The sequence below is a fragment of the Pollicipes pollicipes genome, unplaced genomic scaffold (genome assembly GCF_011947565.3).
Source record: "Pollicipes pollicipes isolate AB1234 unplaced genomic scaffold, Ppol_2.1 Scaffold_4881;HRSCAF=5763_pilon_pilon_pilon, whole genome shotgun sequence".
Lineage (NCBI taxonomy): Eukaryota > Metazoa > Arthropoda > Thecostraca > Pollicipedomorpha > Pollicipedidae > Pollicipes > Pollicipes pollicipes.
The window spans coordinates 35116986-35144820 of NW_023596576.1; the positions used below are offsets into that span (position 1 = coordinate 35116986).

Below are 27835 nucleotides of genomic sequence, written 5' to 3' on the forward strand. Positions count from 1 at the left end.
GAATTTTGCATCCCCGGGAAAGACGAGATTAAAGTGGACGAATGATCTTGGAAAGCTGGATAGCCTTATTTGGCAAATGACAGACGAGTCGAATAAGCAAGATTGTGCACCAGCGAGAAGCAGCTCTAGATGCATATCTAGCATGGCAGCCATGCCATTTGAATAAAGAGCGATAACAATCTCCATCCCTAACCCCCCCCCCCCCCCGGTCATCGGGCCCGCTTTCCAGAGGAAGATGCTGAGGTACACCCTGAGCTTGCCCCCCACGTATTGAAACCTTCCTACGCCTGTGGCATCAGGTGAGAAAAGACACCATCAAGCTGCACCCTCCTGCCCGGGTCCTCAACTCGTACTGACATGTGCCGCCTGGTTCAGCTGACGGGACTTCCAGATGAACTCGCAGATGGCGATGCAGCAGGCAGCAGCCATGCCGGCCAGCAGGACCACGAACACGCCGCCCACCTGGTCCAGACCCAGTTCACTAGCCGCCGCCGAGCTCTTCTTGGCGTTCCGCTGCGCGGCAAGCCACCCGATGGTGAGGTTAGTTGGGTGAGCAGGAGGGAAGCGATTCCGGTTGAGCCCCTCATCCCTGAACAGTTCGTAATTTATTAAGCTGTGTCTTATGTTGGACATTATCACTACATGACAACGGTCCTAAGACACCACGGTTCATCTGCGGTCAATATGCTATTTTTCAGTGATTAGGGATCCTTTCAATCAAACGGTATCACATCTGACATAAACATCTCCACCATATTACGCATTTTAAGTGATCTTTATAATGTAATGGAATGTTTTAATGAAAACAGCTATGCTATGCAGCCCCGAGTGATAATCGTAATCGTACGTGGGCGTGCGTGCACCGGGACCCAATCGTTACCATTGTGACGCAGGGAGATTTTCTCCAAGTTATCTACCTTATTGGATCAGTATGCTGCGTTATCTCATTTGTTTTATTGTTATCTCGCTTACATCTGCAAAGTTTGCTGTAATTCCACCAATCATTAGTTCGCAAAAGCAACTTTTCGAAAAGCAAAAACAAAAGGTCCTGGTCTGTCGTGAGGGCCTCTTTACGTCGGCATCGTGCCGCCAGTGTTCGAACCTACCGCATGCCGTCGTTATCGTAATTGTCATCTCTACAAAGTAAGATAACAATCCTGCTCTCTGATTAGGGGCGGTGTGTTTGCTTTAAAGAAGACAAATTGGGTGCGATATCCGTGCAAAGCGACACAAATTCCTTTGTCATCACCCTACTGTGGGCTTTGTACCACCCATAACTGACCAAATCTGAAGGCACTGTAACGCATACGCAGTCAATTCAAGTTCATGCACAACTGGTGTACATTGCCGGCTGTACCATATTGTACTAGGTACTGTTCACGCTTTCAAAGGTGCCAATAAGTGAATCTAAATAAATAAAAATATATATATATCGATATATGATATATATATATATATGTATATAATATTTATTACATATCAGATGTATAAATAAATATATCTATATGTAATAAAAAATAAATCTAGATAAAAAACACGACCGAGAAGCAGCCCATAAAATGCCGTCAAAACCAACGAAACTGGTCTTGGAACGAAAATGAAATGATCCCATCCCCATTTTGGCATCTGATTTGATGAAATTCATCTGATAAAAACATATTCTCAACTGAATTTGGCTTCAGGTTTTTAAAATGGCTTAACATGTGCTCGGGTGGGGGTCAAATTGACCCCCCGAAGGTTTTTCCAGGATGGTTTCCGAACGGCGCAGCACAGCCACACCAAATTTTGCATAGCTGTAGACAGTTGAATAGCGGATCGTTTGGCATCAAACATTTAGGTGTACCTGGTAAGTTCACTGACCTACGGCAGGTCAAATTCAAGCCATGGTTTCAGCGGAGGTAATTTCTAGGGAATCCTGCAATCTGATCCAACAACGGAGTGTTAGAAGAAGCCATACGTCTCTGAGATGCTTTCTTAGGCAACACAACAGTTGAATGAGCAAATTACATTAACCTAAGGTCAGTTATAAAGGTCACACCAAGGTCAAAACAAACCTGTGACCTCGAATGACTATGAGACCTTCTGCTTAGAAACGGTTATCTAGGTTCTGGGAACACTTTGGAGGCCAACCTGTAACTTGACCTCGTCTGACCTTTTTTGACCCAAATGTCATGAACTAGGAACATACAACTTTGACCTAAGTGATTTCACGTACAGGCCAATGCACCCTGTACATTTTGCGTCTCTAGCTTTCTTAGTTCCAGAGATCTTAATGGGGTAGTCAACTTGACCCTCCTACCCGAGCGAAGGGTATCTAGCCGGCCACCCGTGCGCGTGTTAAGAGTCGATTTCCCTGCGTAATAAAATATTAATTCTGGTTTCTGGCATACCCTGTAGCAGTAAATATGCCAGAAGCCAGACACCAGAAAACTTGGACACCCTTGAAATTGAGATTTTCATGCTAATTTACCACATGCCAAGAAGTAAATAAATAGGTGGATCACTCATTCCTAAACTATCTGTACCTCAAAGCTCGCTCCAGGATCAATAAGAAAGATGGCGTTTAAACATTTCTTAACCAGACGAAAGAGGCGTTACGGTTTGTTGCTAATTTCAAAACATGGGTCACGAACCCCCTAGAAAAGTTGTGTATTCGATGGCTGCAGCTCATTTTTTTCAAGACAGTAAAGAAAACGAATGAGTTGAACCAGCGTTCTGTCATTAATGACCTCCTGCGCCCGGCCGGGGGTCTGAGACAACCGCGCCCCGCCGGCAGGGGGGGGGGGGAATTGACTTTCCCCTGGGATCTCAAACTTCCAGGCGCCGTGTAAGAAAATAAAGATGCCGTTTTGTAGGTCTCATCAAATCATCAACAATTCATCCCAAATGTTTGACCTTAGGCCAAATGTAAGGTCCCAGAGGCGATGAAAGGTCAAAGATGATCGTTCCGATGCAGACGGTCAAAACCTAGGTTGCACACACTACAATGGATATTAACGACATGGCCCCACATGCGTCAAGTCAAATCAGATCACCGCTCAAAATTGGTTTACCAGTAGCCTACAAGAACGATGCCTTTCCTCACAATCTCCGTCTGGTTAAACTTATTTTATTCTGTGCAGCTGTGGGATAATAGCATTCCAGACACTAAAATACCATTTTCAGGTGACCTAGAGAACAGCTGCACCCCAACTTAAATCAAATTTATATGCTATCCCAATAAAACATTTTGAAGGGCCAGCTGGGTCTATGTGACCAGTATAACACTTTTTGTGGTCAGAAGCAGTGTATGGGACATCTATATCTACTCAAGATCGCGTAGGTATTGTCTGTATTACACAAATCCCTTCGACACTCGAAATATATTTGTAATAGACTGAGAGCAAGTACCGGCGCACAAAATTAGACGCCATCAGCTTCACAGACAAACACGAAAGGTAGGTGGTTATACGGTCGCATTCGTTCATCTAGCCTTTCCGCGACTGGTTACGTGAGTCATTGACCTTAGATATCCTCCTATGACCTTGTATGATCTATTGTAACCACATTATGCATTGAAATTATATATCAACATGTTTTCAGTGAAGTTTTTCATTTCTGCGTCCAAAATTACTTAGCAAAACCGCCTAGTTTGAGCTCAGCCTGTGTTTTACCAAAAAGGTACCCACAGACATAAATCATGATCTGGGCCAAGGCCATGTGCTCTGTGATCATTTGATGGTGGCGCATGCAAGTTATTACTCTTTTCCTCATCTGCAACTCCAAAACTACGCAAAAACGCGCACAAATTGGTATCATTCACGAAAATAGCAGACATTGACCCGACTTCAGGTCAGTGACCTGCGTTTTTTCCAAGATCTGAAATTTAGATCAATACTATTACCTTCCACTACCACACCACTTTTTAATAATTGGCAGTGACCCACACAAAAGTTGCGTGTGGTCATATTTTCTAGAGGCTGACCACTTGACCTGGCCTGGGTCACTAATATTAGTAGATCAAGACTCCAATCTCGCACAAAGGATGCCAAATTGATGGATGAACAGATGCTGAAAATTTCTTGTCGCTGCGAGCGTTTGGTTTTGACCTATGCTCGAAAAAACGTAGGGGGAAGTTAACTTTACCCGGACGGGCGCGGTTAAAACCTCACCAACTGAAAGCCCCAGTAGTTACTGCTCAAGAAGTTGTTTGCGTTGAGTTCGCAGGTTACCAAAGCAAGCGGATAATTTTCTGCCGATTATACCGAGCGCCCAGCACGAAGATAAGACAGCAACCAAACTAATCCTTGTTTTGAGACATAAACTACACCTTTCCTGCAGGTTTCTAAACATTGCAGAGGTAGCAAAATTAGTTTGCCTCCACACCCATTCACTACCCGTGAACATCACATGGAAGGTTATCCACCTCTTCCCGTCCCCGGAGGTAACGCGACTGTGAGCAGCCGCGACACTGTTGCATGTTGACGGCACTACAGTTGCGTCGTTGTCGTGTGGTCGTAGGCAGACAAAAATGACATAATAACTTGAAGATCACTAGTACATTGGCCCAAGCATATATATATATATATATATATATATATATATATATATATATATATATAGCATTCGGAGTACTGTGCCGTGTTCGGCAGTCGGGCCAGACTCTGCTCCGGACATGCCTGCGACAGCCAATGTTGCTCTGTGATTAAGTAATGGATGTAACTGAAGCCGTTAATCAGACGCGTATCGGCAACTCATCAAACGAATTAAATATGCGCACTGCTTTCGACAAAAAGAGGTATTAGAACGTTGCAACGAATTGTTATCAAAGCAGGAGTTCTGTGAACAAACAAGAAATGCGGCATAGGTGACAGCGGTAGATTTCGACTGAAAATTTATTTTCTTCGCACAGAAGCCAGCCAATCAAATATTCAGATATTCCTGAGTCGTGTGCTGCCGCCGACACCTCATCGGTTGATGTAAAAATCAGCGCTTCCATTAAAAGACGCAAACCACCTTTTTTGTACTTTTTTCTTGTTGTTGATCAGGCGCGTGCGATTTGATCGGTAATACCCGCTGCCTCGAAATCCTTCTGAATAGCTCAGACTTTCAATTTTAACTTCTCCTACGGGAGATATCTCACTGAACTTCCTGTCCACCCCTAGGAAAGTGAACAGCTCAAAACTGGTACCTTTAGCCCGTCAAAGCTGACAACGGCCCATAGCACATTTTGTCGCCGTCATGACGACGGTGGTCGCTACATCTGCAGTTGCAGAAGTGAAGTGCTGTTACACAGCGTTGCCAGCGCGGTTTGGACAAGAAAATAATTATAATTGATATCCTTATCATCTTATGTTGACGGTGTGTGGTGGCATTGCCCAATTGTATTACTAAACTAAATGGTGCTGAGGTGCACCAGAGTACGCTTTTGGAATATGCTCAAAAGGTGGGACACTCCTTTTAAAAGGCAGATCCTCGGTGAAGATATGCCTGACACTAAGGTCAATCCTTTCAGTGTCACCTTGCATGCCCCGCCACCCTTCATCTCCTTCCACCATTTGGTCTTCAGCGCGTGCAATGTGCCGTTTTCTTGCAGAATCAGGATAGCGTTACTGATCGTTGAAGTGTATGGAGAACCTGGAAGAACAAAGTACAGTACTGTACACGCCTGGAACGCGGCATACTTAAGCCTTACATTATACATGGATGCATATTTGACAAGTGACTGCATTCAACGAGAAAAAACAACTCACACAGCCTCGCCCCGCTCGACGCCGCCCGTCCCACGACCCCGCTTTTCGCCCGTCCCGTCCCGTCCCGTCCCGTCCGTCCCGTCCCGTCCCGTCCCGTCCCGTCCCGTCCCGTCCCGTCCCGTCCCGTCCCGCCCCGTCCCGCCCCGTCCCGGCCGTACCGGGCGGCAGGGCGATGCCGTAGCTCTTGGTGTCGAGCAGGCCGCCGACCTGGACCAGGTCACAGTCGCGCTCCACCACGTACTCCAGCTGCGGCGACTCCATGAGGTAGGCGTAGCGGCCCTGCGAGCTCCGCACGCGTTCCACACCTTCTGACGCCTTCTTGATAAAGACGGACGGCCTCGCCGACTTCATGAACGACCACATGCGCTGGTACGAGGCGATCTTGGAGTCCCTGTGACCGGAAGAGGGCAGAGGCTGAGCCACTCTGGTGGCCCGCGGTACCAGATCTGTACTTGACTTCTGATGAAGCCAAACACAAGTCAGTTGGCTCCGGGCTCAACCAAAGTTTCGTGGAATCAGGGTCAACTGATTCCTGTAAAATTAATGAGCATTGGCTTGACTCCATCGAACTTAAACCTGTACTTGAAAATTGACTCGCGCCTGATTCTGATGGAGTGGAACGAGCCCAAGTGTGTCCAGCACCAGTGAACCAAAATGGTGGTATCTGGGAGTTCGCAGACCTGCGGATATTGATCGCTGATACAGTGTGGTCGCTTGAGTTTTCTATGAAGAAAAATGCTTGCTGGCAGCTCTAACAGGAGCTGAATTTTTCACGTTTTTCTCCTTGCCTGCAAGCAGCCTCCGTGTCTGAAGGGTTCACTGTCAGGCACGTGAGACACTGTGAGGACAGCTCTGGTGAAACAACCACCCATGAGTGGCTGTTTGACCAAAACTGTCCTCACTGATTAAAAAAAGGCAATGCCCCGCACCCCTGGCCGCCACTCACCTGAAGAAGTTTTTGGTGGAGCCGGACTCGAGTGCGCCGTACTTGATCTCAGTCTGCTTGGCCAGGTCTTCAGCACTCTCGATCGGCGACACCATCCGCTCCACGGTCAGGAAGGCCGCCAGGTTCGCCGTGTACGATGAGATCTGCGGGCCGATCCCGACGCCGCAGGCGCCACGTTTATGTTCGGCGACGCAATTCGCGCAGGACGCAGCTCAAATGGCAAGGTTGGGAGGACGTGCGGGAGCTGCAGTTGGAATGGTCATGACTAGGGTCCGGCGCATTTGGCCTACAGCGCGCGTTCAACCGTGAATTTGACGATAAAAATACATTCATTGGAAGCGCATCAGTGAGAGCGTCATCATAATGTATCATTCACTGAATGCATCGTCCGGACGTCTGCAACGTTGATATCCAACTTTTTCTGACACCCCGTGGCGGGGGGTGAGGGCATCGGACTCTCTTATCCTCTACCTCCCTTCATCTTGCATCCTCACGACACCCCGCTTGTCCGTGGCAGGCTGCACGCGTTAGCCATGGGTGGGCCGAGAGGCCCCCTGGAGGGCACACCCACCGGGTGCCTAGCGCACACCCCGCATGTTATCCCTGCGCGAGTTAAGGCTCGGCGGTTGACCCCCATCCCTCAGGCGCATGTAGTTCTGCCCCACCGTTATCCATTCTCCCTCATCCCATAACCCTGAAATTATAATTTCTGGTTGGATGGGCTCTCTCTTCCAAGCAACGAGCCTCGTGGCGGGGCATCTATCTTGGCATCTCGTCTGCCAATACGACCTTCTCGGCCGGCGGTGAGATCACGTGGCTACAACGTCTGCACATGGCACTAAATAGCCCGATGATATAAACATGCAAGGACAATATGACGGTGCTTTAGGGTGGCCATGACTGGGATGGTAGGTGGACCCCGTCAGGCAGGAATGTTTGAACCCAGAAGACATTCTGGATTTAAGCCCGGACTAAAAGTGGATTAGTGCGGCTAGTTGAGACGATGTGAGGGAGGTAAAAAACTCAGTGTATGCATGTTATTGCATCAATAAGTATGCAATAGACGCATTACAGGTTACTTATGTATACCAGCCAGTAGAGCAGAATTACTGAGCTTGTGACGACAAGCACCGCCAATACGTCAAATAAATTTGAACTATGCAAATGTAACGGCTAAATGAAAGGCATGGCAGCAGAAATTATGGCCACGTATACAGAATGGAATAGTCTTGGGCAGCGGAAGAATATAACTCATAGTATTCCCAGCCGAGCCGAGCCCGACCCGACGCGGCTCAACTATTTCTGTTCAACTTTAACCATCAGGTCAAGTCACCAGGATTGCGTCAACACACCCAAATAAACAGATAACAAAATGAACATTGTTGGTACATCATAGAATATTACATCATCGATCGACGATGATTACGTCGACCTCCTCCAACCTCCATCGACGATGATAACATAAGTGATTGCGCGCACATTCGTTAAACAAAAGAAAAATGAGCAACGAGCCACATGCGTGAGTGGAATTCCTTGCATGAGTCGTTGGGCTGATAGAAAAGGGCGACTAGACGCACTGTAATGTAATAACTGCATACATTTTTTGTCTGTCTGTTTTGGACGTTTTGACGCAGCCCTGTCAAACTTACTTGATGGTTGAAGTTTAATAGTTTTATGTGGCGCTAATATTTGATGATTAACTATTTTGTGATGTAGGTAAGTGGGATTCTTAAAGAAATTCAATACGTAAACACTCTTGCTATTTTTGTTTTACAAGATATTACAGTTGATGCCCCTCTTCCAATTTGTACATGTCTGCTAACACCTCAGCATAGATGTTGCCTATCTAGTGGCATTAGGTATCTAGTTGCCTATTGCCTATCTAGTGGCATCGGCGGACATGACACTCGGGTCGCTTTTTCAGGATGCCGGTCATCGGTTCTGCAAAAATATTTTACCGTCCCTCTGTGGTATTGCTATTGACTCTGCGCGGGAAAAGCTTTGCTTGCACAGGCATCCGTCTATAGATCATCTGGCCATGTAATACAAACAGTATAGCAATACCGAACAAGAGTACCTCAGAACTGGACTCACACGGACATCTTTTCCCATAGAATGTCGATTTAACGACCAATATTTGACACCAAATACGAATGGACTGCAAAGTGTCCCATGTAGCTTAAAAAAAACTATAAAGAATATTGGCTTTAACAAAACAAAAAATCGAATCGAAGCCCCGGCAGCCCGGCAAAGCTCTTTTTTTCTTTGCCGAAACTGGTGCAACATAACACTATGACCTAACGAACGTAACAAATAATCATGTAAGGAATTATATATTGTCATGTGTATGCATATATTGTTGTTGTACTGTCGTTGTCATTATATTTTGCAGATGCGCCGTCCAGTGCTGGTGATGACCGAAATGATTTCCTGCCGACATAGCGCAATCTAATTGAATTTTATGTGATCAGATGCGGCGATATACATGTTTCAGCATCACACGCTCCATGAAAATACGTGGTGCAATGAGACGTGCGTTTTCATATGTGAGCATGAAAAACTACCATGCTGTTGTCCAGGTTTTACGAATCAGTGTGTCCTGAAATGTGAATCTTTGACGGAAAAATATCAAGAGCTTCCATTTGTCTTTCATTATACGTGAAAAACAGGTCACTTTCCAAAACCAGGGCTATTTTATCATTTCATTGTTGTATAACGGCTTGCAATATTGAGCGAGTTACACCCACATGCGCTGCAAGCGTGAGCAAATGCCCATTCCGATAGTTTAATTTCTTAAACAGTTCACAAGGCACAAGTGGAATTATGCGAAGCACTCAATGCTCACAATGCTGTAACACTCAATATGGAGCATTATACCTTTTGGGTAGTTTGCTTCCCTCCCCAAGTCGTCCTGCACCATCCCCTGTGATTCTTGAAATCTTTCGAGAACAGCCGCCTGGGTTATATAACATCCTAAGGTAAGTGAAAATGACACATACTCGAGCAAAGACCTAAGATTTTGGAAACAGAGGCGCAATCCAGCGTGCACAATGAAAGTGATTAATAAGCTAATCAATCGATGATGGTAGCTAGAGGACTTGTTCCCTTAACACCCATTGTTGCTGACCCTCTCACCTTTCCTTTTCTCACCCTTTGATGGGCTCTGTCCTTGCGTAGTCTCAGCATCAATCGTAGCATCATTTTCCAAGAAAATAAGTTCATTCATCAGTTGGTGACGCAGAAAGAAAGCTCACGTGACATGTCAGGTCTTAGGACCATGTGATGTTGCCAAGATGTGTTAACCGAGCTACGAAGAAGCGGAAAGTAACGTAACTTTCCACCTATAAAGCACAAAACGGGAGTTAAATTTGAATGGAGCGATAGTAAGTCAACATCAATGCACGCATCAGCACACCTCACAGTCTATACGCAAATCATATAGCAGTTGTCCTTGCCGCCTGATCGTGCTGATGCTACACGGCATTCTGCAAAGGTCAGCTTATGCCCTTTCGCAAAACTTATCTCACGGCTCTCTGTCATGTTGTAGATCATTTATTGCCGCCGCCACGGCGGCCTCTCAGGTCTCCTTCTTGTTGTAGCGCCTTCGCCTTTTTGTACAGCACCCTATGAACCTGCCTAGCTGCTGTTGCCACGCTGGAGGTGGCCCCCATCAAATATACAGCTTTTTCCCAGCTACAAGCGTTTGTTCTGACGCTTTGATTCATCTTTGGGCAACAAATTTGCAGCAACTTGTTGCTGAGGATGCATAAACGTTGGAAGTTCTAGGGCAGAATTGGTCTGGGACTATGAAGAGGTCTATTTTGATTGTGCACAGTCCGTTTTGTGGTCCGTGGCGTAATGGCTCCGTATATTTCAGGATCAAATTCCTGAGTCCCTGATTCCTGGTGATCCATGGTCAAAAATCGTCAGAAATGCGTTTTAAAGGGACTTTTCCACATTTGTTTGTTTGGAATTGAATAAGCTATTATCAAGATAACTCCTTGCAATTCACACTTATGTCCATATAGCTGTAAATTCATATTCAGGTGCTTCTGAGCTAGGCGAACGCACCCTTTTACAGGCTATTTCGCACCACCTAATTTGAAGCTAACCGGAGATGCATGACGCAATAGAAAAGTAACCCGAATCCCGCCTGGCCTTGTGGCCATGTTGCGTTCAAGGGCAATGCAGATAGGACTATCGAGTTATTCATGTTTGAAGCGCGTTGGTGCAAATCATGCCATCAGCGGACAGTAGTTGGCTTTCAACCAGCATAATGCGATAACTGCAAATTTCATAAACAAAACGCGTTTTGTGATGTAGATATTTGGACAGTGTTACTGGGTATGACAGAAATGAGACTGAGAATCGAATCACTTAAATGTCGTAGCCGAGAGTGCTAATGCAAGCAAACATTACACTAAAATCACTAGGAAATGTACAAGAGAGCCACGAGAAAGGGCCAAAACACGAACACATATGAAGTAAACCCAAAGTAAGCTGAGACGCGGGCTGAAGAAACAAATGTCTGTGGAGTTCCTTTTTACTGTAGGGTTCCGTTTTATACTATAAGCTTATTCAAATATTAATACACGCGGTTCAGCCATTGAATGTCAAGGACATTGAATAAACACAACAAATTCCCTGTGATAGTGTTAAGTGCATACTTAAACTGTGTAAAAACACTCAAGACAGCTTTTTAAAACCTTTCAGCGGATTAATCCGTCGTGAAAACGGCTATTATCAATCTCAAAATGGCACAAGTGAAATGTAAGCCCTGGCTGCATTCTAAACGTAGTAGTTGAAGTTTTAAAGCTTTCAGAAGTGTCTATTTTATATCCATCATCATTTTTGTTTACCCATTAAGCACCACCCTATATTAATTGCAAGGCCGACGCCGCGCAGTCTGTGGAGACTGCAACGCCTGGCGTCGTTTTTCGCTTTTCAGGCTCACGCGTGTTTTAAACTATGTTGCATGATTTTCCCACTCATCGATTCTGACTGAATGTTGAATGTTTCCACACAATCATGTATGTCGTTGTAATGCAAATTTGTCACCCCATTTCTATCTACAATCTACCTAGACGGATTCGACAACATAAATGTAAAATCCGCAGAAAAAATAGCGAAATCTCTGAGCTCTACCGGTGTAAAAAGTGCCCGCTGAACAACCGTTAGGTTAAATGGGTCGGTAGATTTTTCCATGTAGTTATTTAACGTCCACTATTTTCAGCTTATAGCCTCAAAATACAAACAGGACAATCTTGTCTTACGGGAGCCTCTGGCCTTTGTTCCGTTAAATAAGGTAAGAAGAAAATTGACAAAAATAACAATTGTATCCTGAAATAAGGTGAGTCCTATCCGATATTTTTTTGGCGGGGGGGGGGGGCTTTCACCATCAGGTGGCACCTTGTCGACATCAGGCCCCACCATCAGGTGGCACCTTGTCGACATCAGGCCCCCCTCCCTTACCAAGGCTCTGGCTGCGTCCCTGTCAGTAAACTTCCATACTATTCAACACTATTTTGATAGGCTATAGAGTAATCAACGTTCATGCCAATTCCATTTTCCAACTTGATCCAGTCATTTGTTCCAAATTTAAGAAGATTGAGCTGTAAGTAGCAAGGTGATTTGTATTGATATCGATGGAACCGCCGGTCTGAGGGATCGTGTTGGCACAGGCGATGCCAAAATGCCAATTGCCCGCCCCTCCGTGGGTTGTCAGAAACAGTTTTATACCGCTATTGTGGACACCCGAACCTTCCAGTGATTGAGAGATGCATGAAACTAGCGCTCTCACTACTGCGCTTCCAATGCATGTTGAGTTATTGCCCGATTCGCAGTCTAACGCACGGTAGAGGCCGACATGTTTCGGATTTTACTCATGACCATTTCAACTGCAGCTCCTCGTACCAAATGCTAAGAGGCGTGTAGTCCATTCTTAAGTTGTGCATATAATTTTACATTACGTCAACTCGGCTGAGCTTACCATAATCAGTGTGAAAAACCACCACAGGCCGGCGATCATTCTTGTCGAGAGTGCCCTGTAACCAGCGGATTACACCGGATTATCTCCGTGACATGTCACGACCTCGGGTTACACCGGAAAACGTGCTGCGCTTTGATGCGTGCGTTTTTAGAGGAAGTTGCTCAACTTATATCAGCTGTCAATAATTCCGTGAACAGGATGACTCCTAAATCAGTCACAAATGTGGAAGAATGGGATTAAAAGCTAGTTTTATTTTATTCTAACCATATCGTCACTAGAATACGCTTCTAAAATCTGGCAGGGCAAAGTCCTTCTCTGTTTCACATAAATGGCCAGAGCACAGACGTCCGTTGCTTGCTCCGCTCCCAGTTACCCTGACGTCAGTGACCGAGGCGCCGCCTGGTGAGCGGGATCCTCACTTTGGAGCGATGTCGGAGCCCTGCTGCATCAGCGAGCCGATGGTGAACCAGAGCGAGTTGGGCAGGCTGAACTGGTTCTCAAGCACGTCTGGTTCCTCCGGCACGGATGCGGGTTGTCCCACTCGTACGGACTGAACCTGAAAGGGGCCGCGCCTCTGCAGTCTACGGAGGGGCTGAGGCGCCTCTGCAAAACTGGCGAGCTGACTGCGCACTGCATGCCAGCCTAGGCTACCAATGATGGTCAGGTTTTCACGATCGGAGATGATTTCACCTAATTTGGGCATGTCTTCTGATGAACACGACTCACAACCGACAGCACACATTCCGTCTGGGGTTGGAAGGTTCAATATTACGCTTTGGCGGTGCCGACTGTCCATTGTGTCTCGCCGAGCCTGACAGCGCGACCGACCTGGCCAGGATGAAGAGCAGCACGGACACGCCCAGGTAGGTGGCCGCCATGTAGAGCCACACCTCCAGCGACAGCGGCGCCAGGAAGGAGAACAGCTGCAGACACATGGTGCGCCGTCACACTTCAGCTCCCCTCATTCTCGCTTCATCCTACATCCTGGCGACGCCCCGTTTATCCGGGACGGCTGTATAAGCCGAGCCGTCTTTCAAATCTTCCCAGCGCCTGGCACATATCCCATTCAGGGTTCACTGTGCGGGCGAAGTCTCAGTGGAGAGCCGACAGGTGCATGCAGTTTTGCCCCACCATTATCCATCCACTTTTTCAGAAACTATGACATTGTCATTATTGGCCGAAATGGCTCTAATACAAGCCAAATCCCATAGGGCTGCGACAGGAACAGTTGGTACGCTTACATTTTTCGGTATTCAGACGAGCACTTTTCGTTTCTTTTATTTCATTCACCAAAGCTGTTTAACCAGCGTTTGAAGACAATATCTGAAGCAAGAAGAAAGAAAAGAAAAAGACAAAGAGAAAGAAAAGAAACAAGCAACGTCTGAAGACAATATCTGAAGCAAGAAACAGCCAAGTTTGGACTCGATATCCCATTGGCTGACAGGAATGCTCACCGTTGTGACATATGCGTGTGAACATGGGTTTCGGGACGGCTCGAAATGACCCCAAACATGTGTCAGTTTCGATCCCACCCAGGGTTTTCGAGGCTTCCGCTTAAGCCGGAAACAGAGTTTCCCGTCAACTTTAAAGGTTTTATATCAGTTGAACCATACAGCTGGCAGCGGTTGGAACACTGAACAACGTTGAACGCCTCGATAGGAGTTTCAAACCTGCTGGTTTGAGAAACTTATGTACATTCTAAGTGCCTGCAATAAAATTCATTCGCATCTCCCCCTCTTTGTCCACGGGGTAAAATGAACATTGGTGCGTGAAAGGTAACTCGAGACCAATGTCCAGCATGGAACGGTCTCAATTAAGCGGAGCAAAGAGCGGGTCGTACGGGTGTCCACATATGCTGCCGTGCACTTACCTTCGCGAGGAACAAGACAGTGGGCATGCTTTTCGGCGCTACGTGGTCCGGTGTGGAATATAATTAAGTATATGTTTACTGCCATCTGTAGATTTCAACAGGAAACTCCATGCTCCAGGCAGCCGATTCAACATTGTGGTCTGTGTTATGCCATGAACTGACATTTATTTCCGATACATTTGTTAAACCATGACCGCAAGTAAAGCAAAGCAATTATTTTACGAGTCATCCAGGTAGAGAAATATGTGCTTAGTATGCTAGGCGTCTGCTGAGCGCTATAACTCCAGAGTGAAATAAGATTGCATTACCTGAGGCGGTTCCTTTTTAGGCTTCGAATACAGGATTCCAATGCCTGAAACAAACGTGAATATTACTGTTGTCAGCTTACTAGAGCACCTCATTAGATGGTGAGCCATGGGAGTTTGAGAGGATTCGTTTTAAATACTGGGCTCGCGACGTTTTTATTAACGGCCTTTGGACCTGTTTTTGGAATGATGGATGACTGAACACCGGAGCACACCATAGGTTGGAGCAATCCACGAATTGTAAATCAATCCACGGGTCGGATAGGGCCGCATCAGAAACTTCCACCAAAATATGGATTAGGACCTGGCCGGATTTCAAAATCTGCCAGTCCACGTAGATTGAACGTGTTGAAAACTTATCGACTGGAAATTAGCATTGAAATGGCCGTGAAATGCTGAATTAAGACATCAACCCGGAAAAGAAAATGTAAACCGACACACTACAGCAGCTACAACTAAAAGCAATGCACAAACGGGTAAAAAATACGTAACTCAGCCACCTATTTCACAAAAAAATTATGATGAACACATCGTCAGCTTGATATGAATGAGTGACCCTCATGCATGCTGCTGTGGAAAACTTGATCTCTCACTACGATGAAACCAGGGATGCGGCTTGTGGGTTCCAACGAATCTTTTTGTCAAACCAGACACAATCTTTCTTTCCAGTGCACTCAGCGCCTCGGTCTGATCTTGCTCACCAGCGCACGTTTAATCCACCCACTGTCTTCCGACGACACTCCCGCGCTCAGGCGTCCGGTTCTGGGCGCCGCGCTCATAACAGCAAACGCCTTTCCTGGCGGGCGGACGGCCAAACAAAACAGAAAAAAACGGAAAAAGGGCGGAAAATAAACTCATCACGCGATGATTTAACGCTCTAGATTGCACGCTAAAACTGCTATGAAAATATGGGAAGTTGTACTAACATATACGAGCAAATATAGCGCACATTTTTCATATCTTGGGTGCAAAATAGCATAAGATACCTTGCGGAATGTTATGCGAGTAGCAATGACTATAAGATGTACCACGAGAGATAACTCCAAGTTATACCTACCGAGATTCATCCAGGGCATTGTAAAATCCAGCACTTGTTCGCGTTCATAGGTAATTGTCAGGTCAGTTACAGCCATGTCAGCTTTCTGAAACAAATACACTTATTCTTAGTTCTTACGACAAGCCGATAACGGTTTGTGGCAATAAGTTACTGAGGCAAATGGAACCAAACAGTTCATTGGCGTAGCATTAGTATCTCCCCACAGACAGACAAGATAGTTTGGCGACATTAACATCAACATACCTGATACAGAAACACATGATTACGCTCAAAGCCTCACGAGCGTTTTCTCCGGGCCCGCCCCATGACCTTTCGTTAATGGCGCTGCATTCATCAGGGCCGAACATTCCTCCCGCAAAGAGAACACTTTGCGCAGCTCCTACGAGGGTCTCCTCTGCCGGTAGCACGAGCACGCGGCAGCGCTTACCTGGTCCATGAGCTCCTTGACCATGCCGCTGGCCTCGCCGGTGATGGGATCGATGCCGCCATAGCTGCCGCCCTCCACAAACTGCACGTAAAACTCGCGCAGTCGCGCGATCTCGTTCACGAGGTCAATACAGAAGCCCTCGAAGCGGGCGTTGCCGGTCAGCGTGGTGTCCGATTCGTTCACTAGCATCGCGTACGGCTCGTTCTGAGGCAGGGGCGCGGGTGGCCAAGTGGACAAGGTGTCAGAATTTGGATCAAAGGATGTGTGTTCGGTCGTGGCCCCGGCAGGCAAGAACTTCCATCGTCCCGTATTTGAACATAGGCAGAAGGTATAATGCAACTCAGCATTGAATGTGTCGATAAATAGCCTGACACCTGGTCTTTTAAGGCGACGGCGGTTTGAAGTGCCTATTGGGCTCGATGACCGCTCATGCAATCACATCGACACACTGATGGCATTGAATACCGAAGCGCTTGGCTACGTACCAAAAGAGGAGACGTGATGCGTTTGCAGTTGCATACGCTTGTTCGGAAGTAACAAATAGGAGGTTTTATGAGCATTAACAAAACAAAACTGCTACGTTAGGCGCGTGGAAACTGACTGAATGCTATGTTTCTGGTCTAAGTCGATACACAGATGGGTTCTGTACTCAAAGAGACAACAAGTGTGCCGAACATGGAACAAACTTGCATTCATTTGCCTGGCTTGACAGGCGTCGACATCCGGTGATTTTACTTGGATTTACTTGAATAGATTTATTTTGGTATCACATCTGATTAACATATTGTTGCAGAAATTAGCGTCGCAGCAGCAAATATTTTTGGGTCTGTTAAACTAGCAACGCCGTTCTCGCAATGCCCGCTCATTACACAGAACTACGTCAAATATGGAGTGGCCATCGATTCATAATCAAAGCCATATAGCCAGCCTTACCACGGTAGTCATGACGACCAGCGTCTTATGGCGCAGGCTTTGTTCGATTTCCTGCATCTTGTCACCGTAGTTGCGGGTGTAGTTGGCGCCTTGGTCAGGTGACCACGTGCCCACGCGGGTCAGCCCGTCCTTTGAGAGCTCGGTGATGGCCAGCGTGACCTCGGTGCGAAAGCCCTCCCCGTCAAACTGAACGGGTCCGGACAAGCCAGGCAGACGCACCTGCAGCAGGACAGAGGAACGGCACACACCCTCCTGTAAAAACTGGATAAATTCGACTGAGCTGGCAGCCACGCCTCGCCCATTGTGGATGAGTTACATATCGTTTTGTTTGGTGCATATGCAGTGAATATCTCTAAACAGATCAAGGTTCGCACTCAGTAAGATATCACCGGGTTTTCAGTGAGCCTGTCAGCTGACGCCAGCTCATGCAAATTAAGGAAGTCTGCGGGTATGATGATTGTACAAATTTTTGAATCCCTCAGAGCAAATCAACGTCGCTCATCTCAACATGCAAGGACTGCACGACCAACAAACATGAAGATGAGAGGAGGGAGAGAGAGAAGAGACACAAAGTGAAAGTGGAGTGGCCCAAGGACCACCCGGAAGCCAGGGCAGGGGAGGCAAAGACCGAGGGTGAAGAGAACACTTACCAACTTCATAAAGTTGAGGAGTGAGCTGCCCTGGGACCATCCGCGTTCGGTGCCGCAGCTCAGCGACTGCGTGTGCAGAGACCGGCCGAACTGGTGGAGGGCTCGGGCAAACACCAGCACTGCATCATGGATCAGCGCCACCTCCGTCTAGAGTTACCAGAATGAAGTCAGACCACCCTAAATCAGAGGCTTCTGGGAGCTGGACAGCGGCATGATCTCCTCAGCAGAAGCGTAACTGCGCACGAGAAGTGTCGGTATCGACTGGTGGCATCAGAAGTCAGAAGAATATCAATATAATCATCATCACTCTTATAAGCTGGGAAAATGAGAGTGGGTTGACGCATCTCATTTCCACATGACTTGGGGGCGATTTACTCTAAACGCATGCCATAAATAGCAGTCTTCAACCCCTCAGCATACCCACAGCAGCACCCCTATCTTTCATTGTGCCTCAGGCTGCGTAAACGAATTCGTGTTGGATGTGCGCGACAAATAGGATTTTGCATATCTCTGTGCACACTTGCAATTGACGGAAATGTATACAAGTCCTCGGTGGCACACTGTTAGCTAGGCAGGAACAGATTGGACCCCTCCCCTGCTTATATAAAGAACAACTAAGCCGAATCGAAAACACAGATCGTTAGGCAATCGATGGCGCCGTGGTACACGGTCTCAGACCACACGACAAACTCCACGAGCTCTCCAAACTGTGGCCGCCCGTCACAGCGCCACTGCAGCAGACATGAGCCCTGCCGCCCGCTGCCGCTGGTGTGGGACCACCTAGGTAAGGGCAACATGCGCAGGGATGCGTTTCAAGACCAGTTTAGTCATTGTTAAAGATAATTGGTTCTAGCCCAGGTACAGGCATTCTGCAAAGGCTTAGTTAGAACGTTCTGTTCCTGTTGTCATAAGTTTAAGCCAAGGTTAAAAATGATAAGCGCACTTTTAAGCAATTTTTTGTTATTTGATGGTCAATATTTCTCTGTGCAAAGTTAAAACAACACGTCAACAGAACATATGAGCACGTGTTACGTCAACATATGTCATGTACCTGAGTATATTTTACTTATTTGCCTATGACTATACCGTTTTGTAAAAAGCTGGCAAACGTGGCGTCACTCCGTCGTCACGCACGTTTAATCTATTATGACCTCAAAGCCGAATTTTGTCACAAGGCATAGAATTGATCCATGACCACTGGTATATTGTCGCACCAATATACCAGTGTGTTTTTTAAATATCGCGAGTATTCGACAAGGGGGCAGACCCCCCTCTTGGTCAATGCTGGGCTAAGGTCTTACGATGGAACCGGGCTTATATGAATGCCATACCGTATGGTAAAAGGTATGTGAAGCGCGTATGCCGCCAGACATTTTACGTCTGCGTGTTAAGCACTCCGGAGGGGCCGAGCCTTCTTCCCAGATGTCGGACGATGCATGCGTCAACTGTGCCTGACGCCTGTCGTTTGAATGACACAGCCTACCGACATTGATATCATTGACTGATTTGTTGGCAATGATTGACTGACGTGATTGTTATGACTTATTGTCATCCATACTATAGGACGGTATTTACAATACCTATGCAGAGGCAGACCCATAGTCCGTACCTGAACAACCGAGACCCAGATGGTAGCAATGGGACAAATCTCACAAACTTATTCAAAAGAGCACATCGTCGGTGCCAGCACGGAGGATATTCAGCCATTAGGCCATTCAGAGGATATTGAGCTTTTGCTTCAGTTACCTTGACTGGATATATGGGTACCGTGACGGTGTTGGTTCCGTCACCCAGGTGCAGTCGCAGTCACTTCCTTCCGAACCACTCACATACCTAAAGGCATTATGCACTATGCAATTATACACGCTACATTGTGCATGCGAGGGACGAGCTCTACACGCCGGGGATGTACGCATATTAATTAATCCTCGTTCTGATTCGCCGGTTTTCATAACGCGAACTGGTGGAAGAGCTCAGCGAACTGATAATAGAGCCCAGCTGAAACCACACCAGTGGATGATTTTCGGGGAGATCTCGCGATTGATAAGAAATGATATGTTGTTGGGTTCATAATGGATCCCGTAGTTCCAGGTCAAAGGTCCAATTTCCTCGAAATTCGCACTTTTTCAGCTCCCAAGCTTATGCCTACGAGACCGTGCCTTGCAGCGACGATAAATTTATGCAAGCGTGTTATCTAGTTTATTCTGCAGTACCATGGTGTTTATTGTTATGCTTCAGCATACATGTATGATACGTGGCTCCGCTAGATCATCATGTCGGGTCACCACGCGCGTGCCACGGCATCGTCGGTTACCGCCCTCCGCCAGCTCAGGCAACAGATCATTGTACAGCGTTCCTTAAAAAACCGCCGCTGCTCTGAAACCAAAGAGCTAGAAACACATTTTTTGTATTGAAGCATGCGCAATGGATGCCCCATAGGTTCGGCCTAAACATATCGGCGCGATTTCATACATGCCAGAGAGATATCCCCAAAAACTTCATAGGGAACATTCTAGCACCCTAATCATGCACTGACACGAACGCCAATAACAAAATATAAATAGAATGAAAAGCTACAAGGCCTGGGAAACTCGTTACTCACCAATAACCTTGAGCCATTAACGTGCGGTCCTCTTGCTAAATTACTAGTCTGAAATACGAAATTGAACGTGAGCGATAACATGGGAATATGGTGGCTAATGAAGTGACGACTCAATAGAAGCGGTCAGAAATCAGCTAACAGGTAGTTAGAAATGAGCTAATAAGTTGTAAGAAATAAGGTAATAGATAGTCACAAATGAGCTTGTTGGATATGAGCGCATTTTTCAGCTCTATTTTTTCTAAAAGGAAGCTTACTTTTTGTAGACGTCCGCGATGGTCCAGCTTAGTTCATTGATCACTTGAACCGCCTGCCGTTTCCAAACAAATAAATATAGAGCTTAGCAGAAAGCCCCTGTAGATTGTTTTCAAGTGAAATCCTCGCGATTGTTACCAAGTTTGATGCTGTTAGATAAATAATTGACCCCAGCTTGTAATGTCAAGGTCAAATTTTTATAAAGCTACATGCGGATTTTGACGACCTGATGATACTTGATGCACTGTTTTCAGCGCATTAGTAATGAAACGGTTTCATGATAAGTTAAACATGAAACATGTGCGGGAGCATGTCAGGTAAACTCAGCCGGAGCTCAAGCGTTGAGTTGCTCCATTTATCCAGGCCCTCCATCCACCCAGCAGTCACACGAAGGCCAGGAACGGCGCAACACTGTCTAGCCGCTCGCTGATAGAGCCGGAGCCACACCGCCCACACAATACCGGCCGTCTTCGCGGTCAGGACCGGCGCCAACCGCGCCCCTCTCCGTCGTCGGAAATCCGCCCGGACACAGCTGCCGCCCACGGATCGGACGCGCTCGGAGGGAGATCTGACCCGCGCCCGGCGCTGCGCGGGACCCATCCGTCACACCCACCTTTAGCCCGCCCAGTGAGGGGTCGTCAGGGCCTGTTTGGTGCAGAGCCTGTACAGAAAGCCCGGATTTTGTTACCTCGCGTGTTTGGGCCGCGGTGGGTGGCGTCATGAAGCGCCGGATGACGTCATCTGCCGCCGGATCGGACGGATTGACCAGTCTCAGGGCAGTGATGTTAGCGCCGGTGTATTTGAACTCGTCCAGATCCACGATGTGCACGTCCTGAGAACAGCCCAGAGGTCGCTGAGTGCCGGTACGTTGGTTGGTCAGTGTGAGGTATGCTGCATTGATTTAATGCGGTGCTCGATGGATTTTACGTCCGCAATTGCAACGCTGGGAACTTTCCGGTTTCGTTACGCCCCCCATTTGCAAATTTCGGCGTAATTGTACACCTTGGTGTCTGCCTACCGCTCATAAGTTCGAATCCACACCAACCCCGTCCGTCTTGTTCGAAACATCACCTTTTTGGTTGTAGGCCGGCTAGGTCCATGTATATCTGACGGACCGCGGCGGCGACACCGCATGCGCTGGCGGCATATCTAGACAATCCCGGTCCAGTGGACAGAAACGCCTGCATTTATTGCCGTGAGTGGGAGACGCGGCGGCACCTGCTGCCGACCTTTTGTGATTGAAAGTCGTTGTACGGCAGCTTCTCCATCCACGTGGCAAGCGTTAGCGACCGTGCTCTAACTCTACCGTTCAGCTTCACCACAGCGTCCAGAGCAGCCGTACGATGCCAGCCACCAACCAGCGAGGTGATGAGGTAGCTGAAGTACTGGTTCATCATGCCAAGCTCTCGGGCCTGCCGCAGCAGAGACGGCACCGTCGACAGCCGACAGTCCAGAAGGATCTTGGTGCCGGCGTTCTTTTTGATCCGCTTCAACAGCGGTCTGCAGTGCCGACAAAGAATGTCATGCCACCTTCGCTGGACAGGTTGAACTGATAGCAGACGTGGGATTTAAACGCACATGGCTTCTGTCACAGCACAGTACTCCGGAAACGCTGGCTAGACAGCTTTATACTCAGGTTAATATCTCGAAATTGTTATGCTTCAAACTGTATCGTAACGGCGGCATGGAGCCACGGGACCTACATTGTAACGCCATCAACGTGGAAAAGTGAATTATTGCGGGACATCCGCACTTCGCGGTCACACTCGTTGGTATCCTCCCACCGTTAATTACCAAGTGCAAAACAGCAACACGGAGAGGGCTAAAACAGGATGAAGCTGACGCGTGGGGCTATTTAACTGGACGCGTAAGATAAGCATTTCGATTAGCCTATCTAACTACTGGTGTAGACCGGTGCGCCTGGCAAGACGTCCGCGAAAGCGATCCAATGCGAGTTCAAAGGAAGTGCTTTAGCCTCGGAATGATTGGCCCAATAACTCGCTCAGTTCCGCCATCCTACAGAGTCCTGGTCTGAAGACCAAACGTCCTTCTCCCGTTAGACCAGACATTGCGCTTCCGCACCTCATCGCTTGTGTCTAGTAAAGTGACCCGCTGGCACTATCCCACGAGTTTCTGGGCCTTCGTACATTCGTAGCCCTTGCTCCGTTTTGTTTCCTTTGCCCGGACAACCATGGGGTCTTTACCTTCTGGGACATGCTAATATTCTCTTCATCGCAGGTAACACAGACGCGCACAAGCAAGAGCAAGCAGCCCGGCACGACGCCGTCCGCGTCAGGGTTGCGAGAAGTGACGTCACTCGGATGGATGCCGTGAATAGGGCGTGTCACTGGCGTCAATGGCACGGAGCCAAATGTTGACGAGCTTCTTGATGAGGAGATGGTGTCAACAAGTCAGAGCTATGCTAAGATGACGTCACACGCGCCACACCAGAAGGGCGCGGTGACGTCAGGCCTTGGACAAGGATCGATACAACTAATTACCGCCGCAGAATTTTTCAGAGTCATGGTCTGACGCCGCAGTCCCGTCCCGTACCCATTGAGCACAACCTGAGTACAGAGGGCTTAAACACTGAGCAAAGCGCGACGGATTCTTTGGTAAGCATTGACCATATGAAAGACCAATCGCATTGTGACGAACAAAATTGTGTACAACAACATAGGAATAAGACCGGTCATGCTGTGATAAATAAAACTGTGTGCAAAAAGGCATTTCTTATATTAAAGCTCCACGCTTTGGATCTAGAGAAATTGGCCTACGCAACTACCAAATGCCAACATGAATTTCGTAGGCAATAAATAATAAAGTCTACCATCATCTCATGCAAATGGTCTCTTGTCAACGTTAAAAATGAGTAGCTCCTTATTTGAAAGGGAAATACCAGGCAAATCACTGAAAGGAGGGCTGTTTTGTACCGTTGCCAGAGCAAAAATGACCGTACAGAAACACAAACGCAGTGAAAGAAACTAGGATGAAGAACTCCAACTGCAGTAAAGCAAAAACGTGGTTAGTGTTAGGCGTTGACATCCGCAGGGTGTGGAACTTGTGGTGTAATGGAATTTGCCTCTGTGTTCACCACACAACTGAGTGTCATGCAATGGTATCAACTTTTTCAGCACTCACGAAATGCAAGGATATCTGAGAAAAGCAATTTGAAGATACGAGAGAGCGCAAGTAGTGTTGAGTACGAGCAACCACCTCTGGCGGCATAGTGTTGGTTACCGGGTGTTTTCTGCACCGATCCATGTTATCTGGATATCCTTTTGACTGAGCAAATAGTGATGTGACATATGGAGCAAAGAGCGTGTGCCTACCGCAAGCGTGGCTAAGGCCCGTTGATTTCTGCGTCATGGTAATTATTCAAATTCAGTAATTTAGGTCATTGTGGCTTCACCGCACACTGAGCTGCTGAGGCTATGTGGCATTGCCTGCCTCTCACCCTAGCGGGATGTGCAGGCACCGCTGGGATTTAAACCCCATACCTTTGGTTTTCCAGACGTTTTCTAGGCGCGTAGTTTTAATACACTTCCCGTTTACCACACTACCTCAGTCCAGACATTTTTGCAGCGGGGACACATTAAATTGCCCTGCAGTGAGCGAGCAAAACAAATGACAAACAAATACCTGCAGACAGCATACAGACAGCGCACTATATGTAACTCCACCAACTTATCAATTTTCTTGATACCGTCCTGCTGTATGCTCGCCCGAACCTAAAGCCTTTGTCCTCCCCTGACCATCCGAACCTAAGGCCTTTGTCCTACCCTGACCATCCGAACCAAAGGCCTTCGTCCTCCCCCGACCATCCGAACCTAAGGCCTTCGTCCTCTCCTGACCATCCAAACCTAAAGCCTTTGTCCTCTCCTGACCATTCGAACCTAAAGCCTTCGTCCTCTCCTGACCATTCAAACCTAAGGCCTTTGTCCTCTCCTGACCATCCGAACCTAAAGCCTTCGTCCTCTCCTGACCATTCAAACCTAAGGCCTTCGTCCTCTCCTGCCCATCCGAACCTAAAGCCTTCGTCCTCTCCTGACCATTCAAACCTAAGGCCTTCGTCCTCCCCTGACCATCCAGACCTAAAGCCTTCGTCCTCTCCTGACCATGCGAACCTAAGGCCTTCGTCCTCCCCTGACCATCCAAACCTAAGGCCTTCGTCCTCTCCTGACCATCCGAACCTAAAGCCTTCGTCCTCTCCTGACCATTCGAACATAAGGCCTTCGTCCTCTCCTGCCCATCCGAACCTAAGGCCTTTGTCCTCTCCTGACCATCCGAACCTAAGGTCTTCGCCCTCTCCTGCCCATCCGAACCTAAAGCCTTCGTCCTCTCTTGACCATTCGAACCTAAGGCCTTCGTCCTCTCCTGACCATCCGAATCTAAGGCCTTCGTCCTCTCCTGACCATCCGAACCTAAGGCCTTCGTCCTCTCCTGACCATCCGAACCTAAGGCCTTCGTCCTCCCCTGACCATCCGAACCTAAGGCCTTCGCCCTCTCCTGACCATCCGAACCTAAGGTCTTGGCCCTCTCCTGCCCATTCGAACCTAAGGCCTTCGTCCTCTCCTGATAATACGAATCGTTGCCCTGGTCTTCTACTGTCCATCAGAACCCTAGGCATTGCTCCTCTCCTGTCCGTCTGAGCCCTAGGCCCTGGTCCTCCCGAGTCCACCCGAACCTAAGGCTTTGATCCTCTCCAGGCCATCCGAACCTAAGAGCTTGGTCCTCTCCAGTCCATCCGAACCCTAGGCCTTGGTCCTCTCCTGTCCTGCCGAACCTAAAGCCTCGGTCCTCTCCTGCCCATTGCGCGCCTGACCGGTCTTACCTGAAGTCGTCTGACTGTGGGGGCAGCTGGCGGATGGTGATGCTGAACTCGGAGGGTGTCGGCGCTTGCAACATCGCCTGCAGGCGCAGCAGGCCTGCGGCGTCCTCGTACACGATAGTGAAGGCATGCCAGTGCCACTGGCGGATCAGCGACACGTACGCCTGGCCGAGAACCGAGCGGTGTCAAAGTGTTCTCACCCATCGTGCGAGGCAGGCCTGGGCGTGATCAGACACAGAACGTTCGTGGCCTGTTCTCGCCCATCGTGCGAGACAGGCCCGCGTGTGATCAAGCACAGAACGTTCGTGGCCTGTTCTCGCCCATCGTGCGAGGCAGGCCCGGGTATGATCAGGCACAGAACGTTCGTGGCCCGTTCTCGCCCGTCGCGTGGGGCAGGCCCGGGTGTGATTAGAGGCAGAACGTTTGCGGCCTGTTTTTGCCCTTTGCGTAGGACAGGTCCAGGTGTCATCAAGCACGGGAAAAGCGAGGGGAAGTGGTTGGGCCTGCAGATGGGACACCGACTGGCAAGAAATTCCTGCATCAGAGACTCATTTTCTCCCAAATTATCAGGCTACGTCGCTACTAATCCAGCTGCAAAGATCACTGCACTTGAGTTTCTGGTAAAAACCAGAGTCACAAAAAACCATATGCGGTCGCAACCCATTTTAGGCGCCCAGATACGCGACCAGGAGGCCAGCTCGTACATTGCTGAGGGTGCTCGGGTGCGGATGTATGTTGATGGAGAAGTCGGCTCGGCGCGGCCGGAAGTCCCAGCGGCTCTCCACATGTGGAACCTCCATGGCGTCACATATGCTCTGCACGTGCCATGAGGTGGAGGCGGTTTGCGGACCGAAAACTGCCGCTACGCCACGTTCCAGCGCCAAGCAGACTGAAACGGACCAGACAGACAGAACAGGCAATTTTCGGCATGTCAGGGGAAACTGGCGTGGAGTCAGTCAGCCAGGATGGTGAAAACGATCCAGGGCAGTCTGAGCAGTGTGAAACAGGCCTGGCCAGTCAGGACAGAATGAAACACACCCGGTTAGTCGAGAAAGACGAAAACAGATTTGATCGTTCAAACCAGACTGAGACAAGACTCGCCAGTCAACACACACTGAAACATGTTCGGTCTGTCAGGGCAAGCTAGAGCAGGGCTGGTCACCTAAGGGAAACGGACTGACGCTGAACCGGTTGCTTAGGACAGACAGACTGACGCTGGGCCGGTTTGTTAGGACAGACAGACTGACGCTGAGCTGGTTGGTTAGGACCGACAGACTGAACGCTGAACCGGTTGGTTAGGACAGACAGACTGACGCTAAGCCGGATAGTTAGGACAGACAGACTGGCACTGAGCCGGCTGGTTAGAACAGACAGACTGAAGCTGAGCCGGCTGGTCAGGACAGACAGACTTGGGCAGGCTTCCAGTCATGACGGACTGAGTGAGGCAAAGCTGGTCGTTCCGGGACAGAATTAGTCGCAGCCTATCCCGTCGGGACAAATTAGAGCAGAACCAGCCAAGCCAGGGCAAGTGCAACGCCTTAGCAGATATCACGTTGAGACAAACTACTTTGGTAAAGGGAAGCATTAGTCAATGACCATTCTCGTAACACGTGCCGGTAACCTGAAGCTTAGTATGCAAATTGCAGTACGATGCGAAAAATCTACCAGATAATTCTAAATAATTACTATATTTCCGATTGATGGAACATAAGCTTGTGTTCGGCAGCCTGCACCTGAACGTAGCGTGGTGCAAATTTACATTAATGAAGATATGTAAAGCTTAAATGAGGGCTGTTTCCACAATTTTTGCAAGGAACTCCCAAGGAATGGTCTACTGCATTGCACCGATAGCATGCATCGGCTGCTAACAAACAGTACCGCACAACCTTGAGCAAACCATTCAATTCTGAATTCCGGCACTTAACGTGATGCATTGAAGCCATGCGGTACGTACCGAAAGTCGGAACATCAACGGCGCGCTGTGTATGAAGACAGTACAGCCTGTCCAGTACGCTGTGAGAGTTTGGCTTCTCTGGACGAAAAATGGTTGATGATACTCGGTTTAAGCTGTGCCAAGAGCAGGCCTTTCACACGTGAACCCTATGGGATAGTTGGAGAAGCATGCTGCGGGGCGGTTATGCTTCTAACGTACTTCGGTGAGGGCTGGTTTCCACCAGCCCATAGCTAAAATGGAATGCATCAGGCTTCTAGGGTCTCCTACAAGCCTGATACAGGCACGTG

At 48.1% G+C, this 27835-nt stretch overlaps 1 protein-coding gene across 1 annotated transcript in view; it reads right to left on the minus strand.

Moving 5' to 3' along the window:
• Positions 1–342: 342 nt before the first annotated feature.
• LOC119100301 (glutamate receptor ionotropic, kainate 2-like) overlaps positions 343–27835 on the minus strand; it is a 37191-nt gene continuing 9698 nt past the window's right edge. Inside the window, 17 exon segments of the mRNA XM_037223407.1 lie at positions 343–513; positions 5501–5616; positions 5891–6123; positions 6679–6821; positions 12668–12722; positions 13087–13199; positions 13202–13223; positions 13496–13590; positions 14846–14889; positions 15900–15984; positions 16327–16530; positions 17260–17478; positions 17910–18056; positions 21452–21595; positions 22122–22263; positions 25598–25758; positions 26299–26483. Of these exon segments, the coding sequence (XP_037079302.1) occupies positions 343–513; positions 5501–5616; positions 5891–6123; positions 6679–6821; positions 12668–12722; positions 13087–13199; positions 13202–13223; positions 13496–13590; positions 14846–14889; positions 15900–15984; positions 16327–16530; positions 17260–17478; positions 17910–18056; positions 21452–21595; positions 22122–22263; positions 25598–25758; positions 26299–26483 (2279 nt within the window).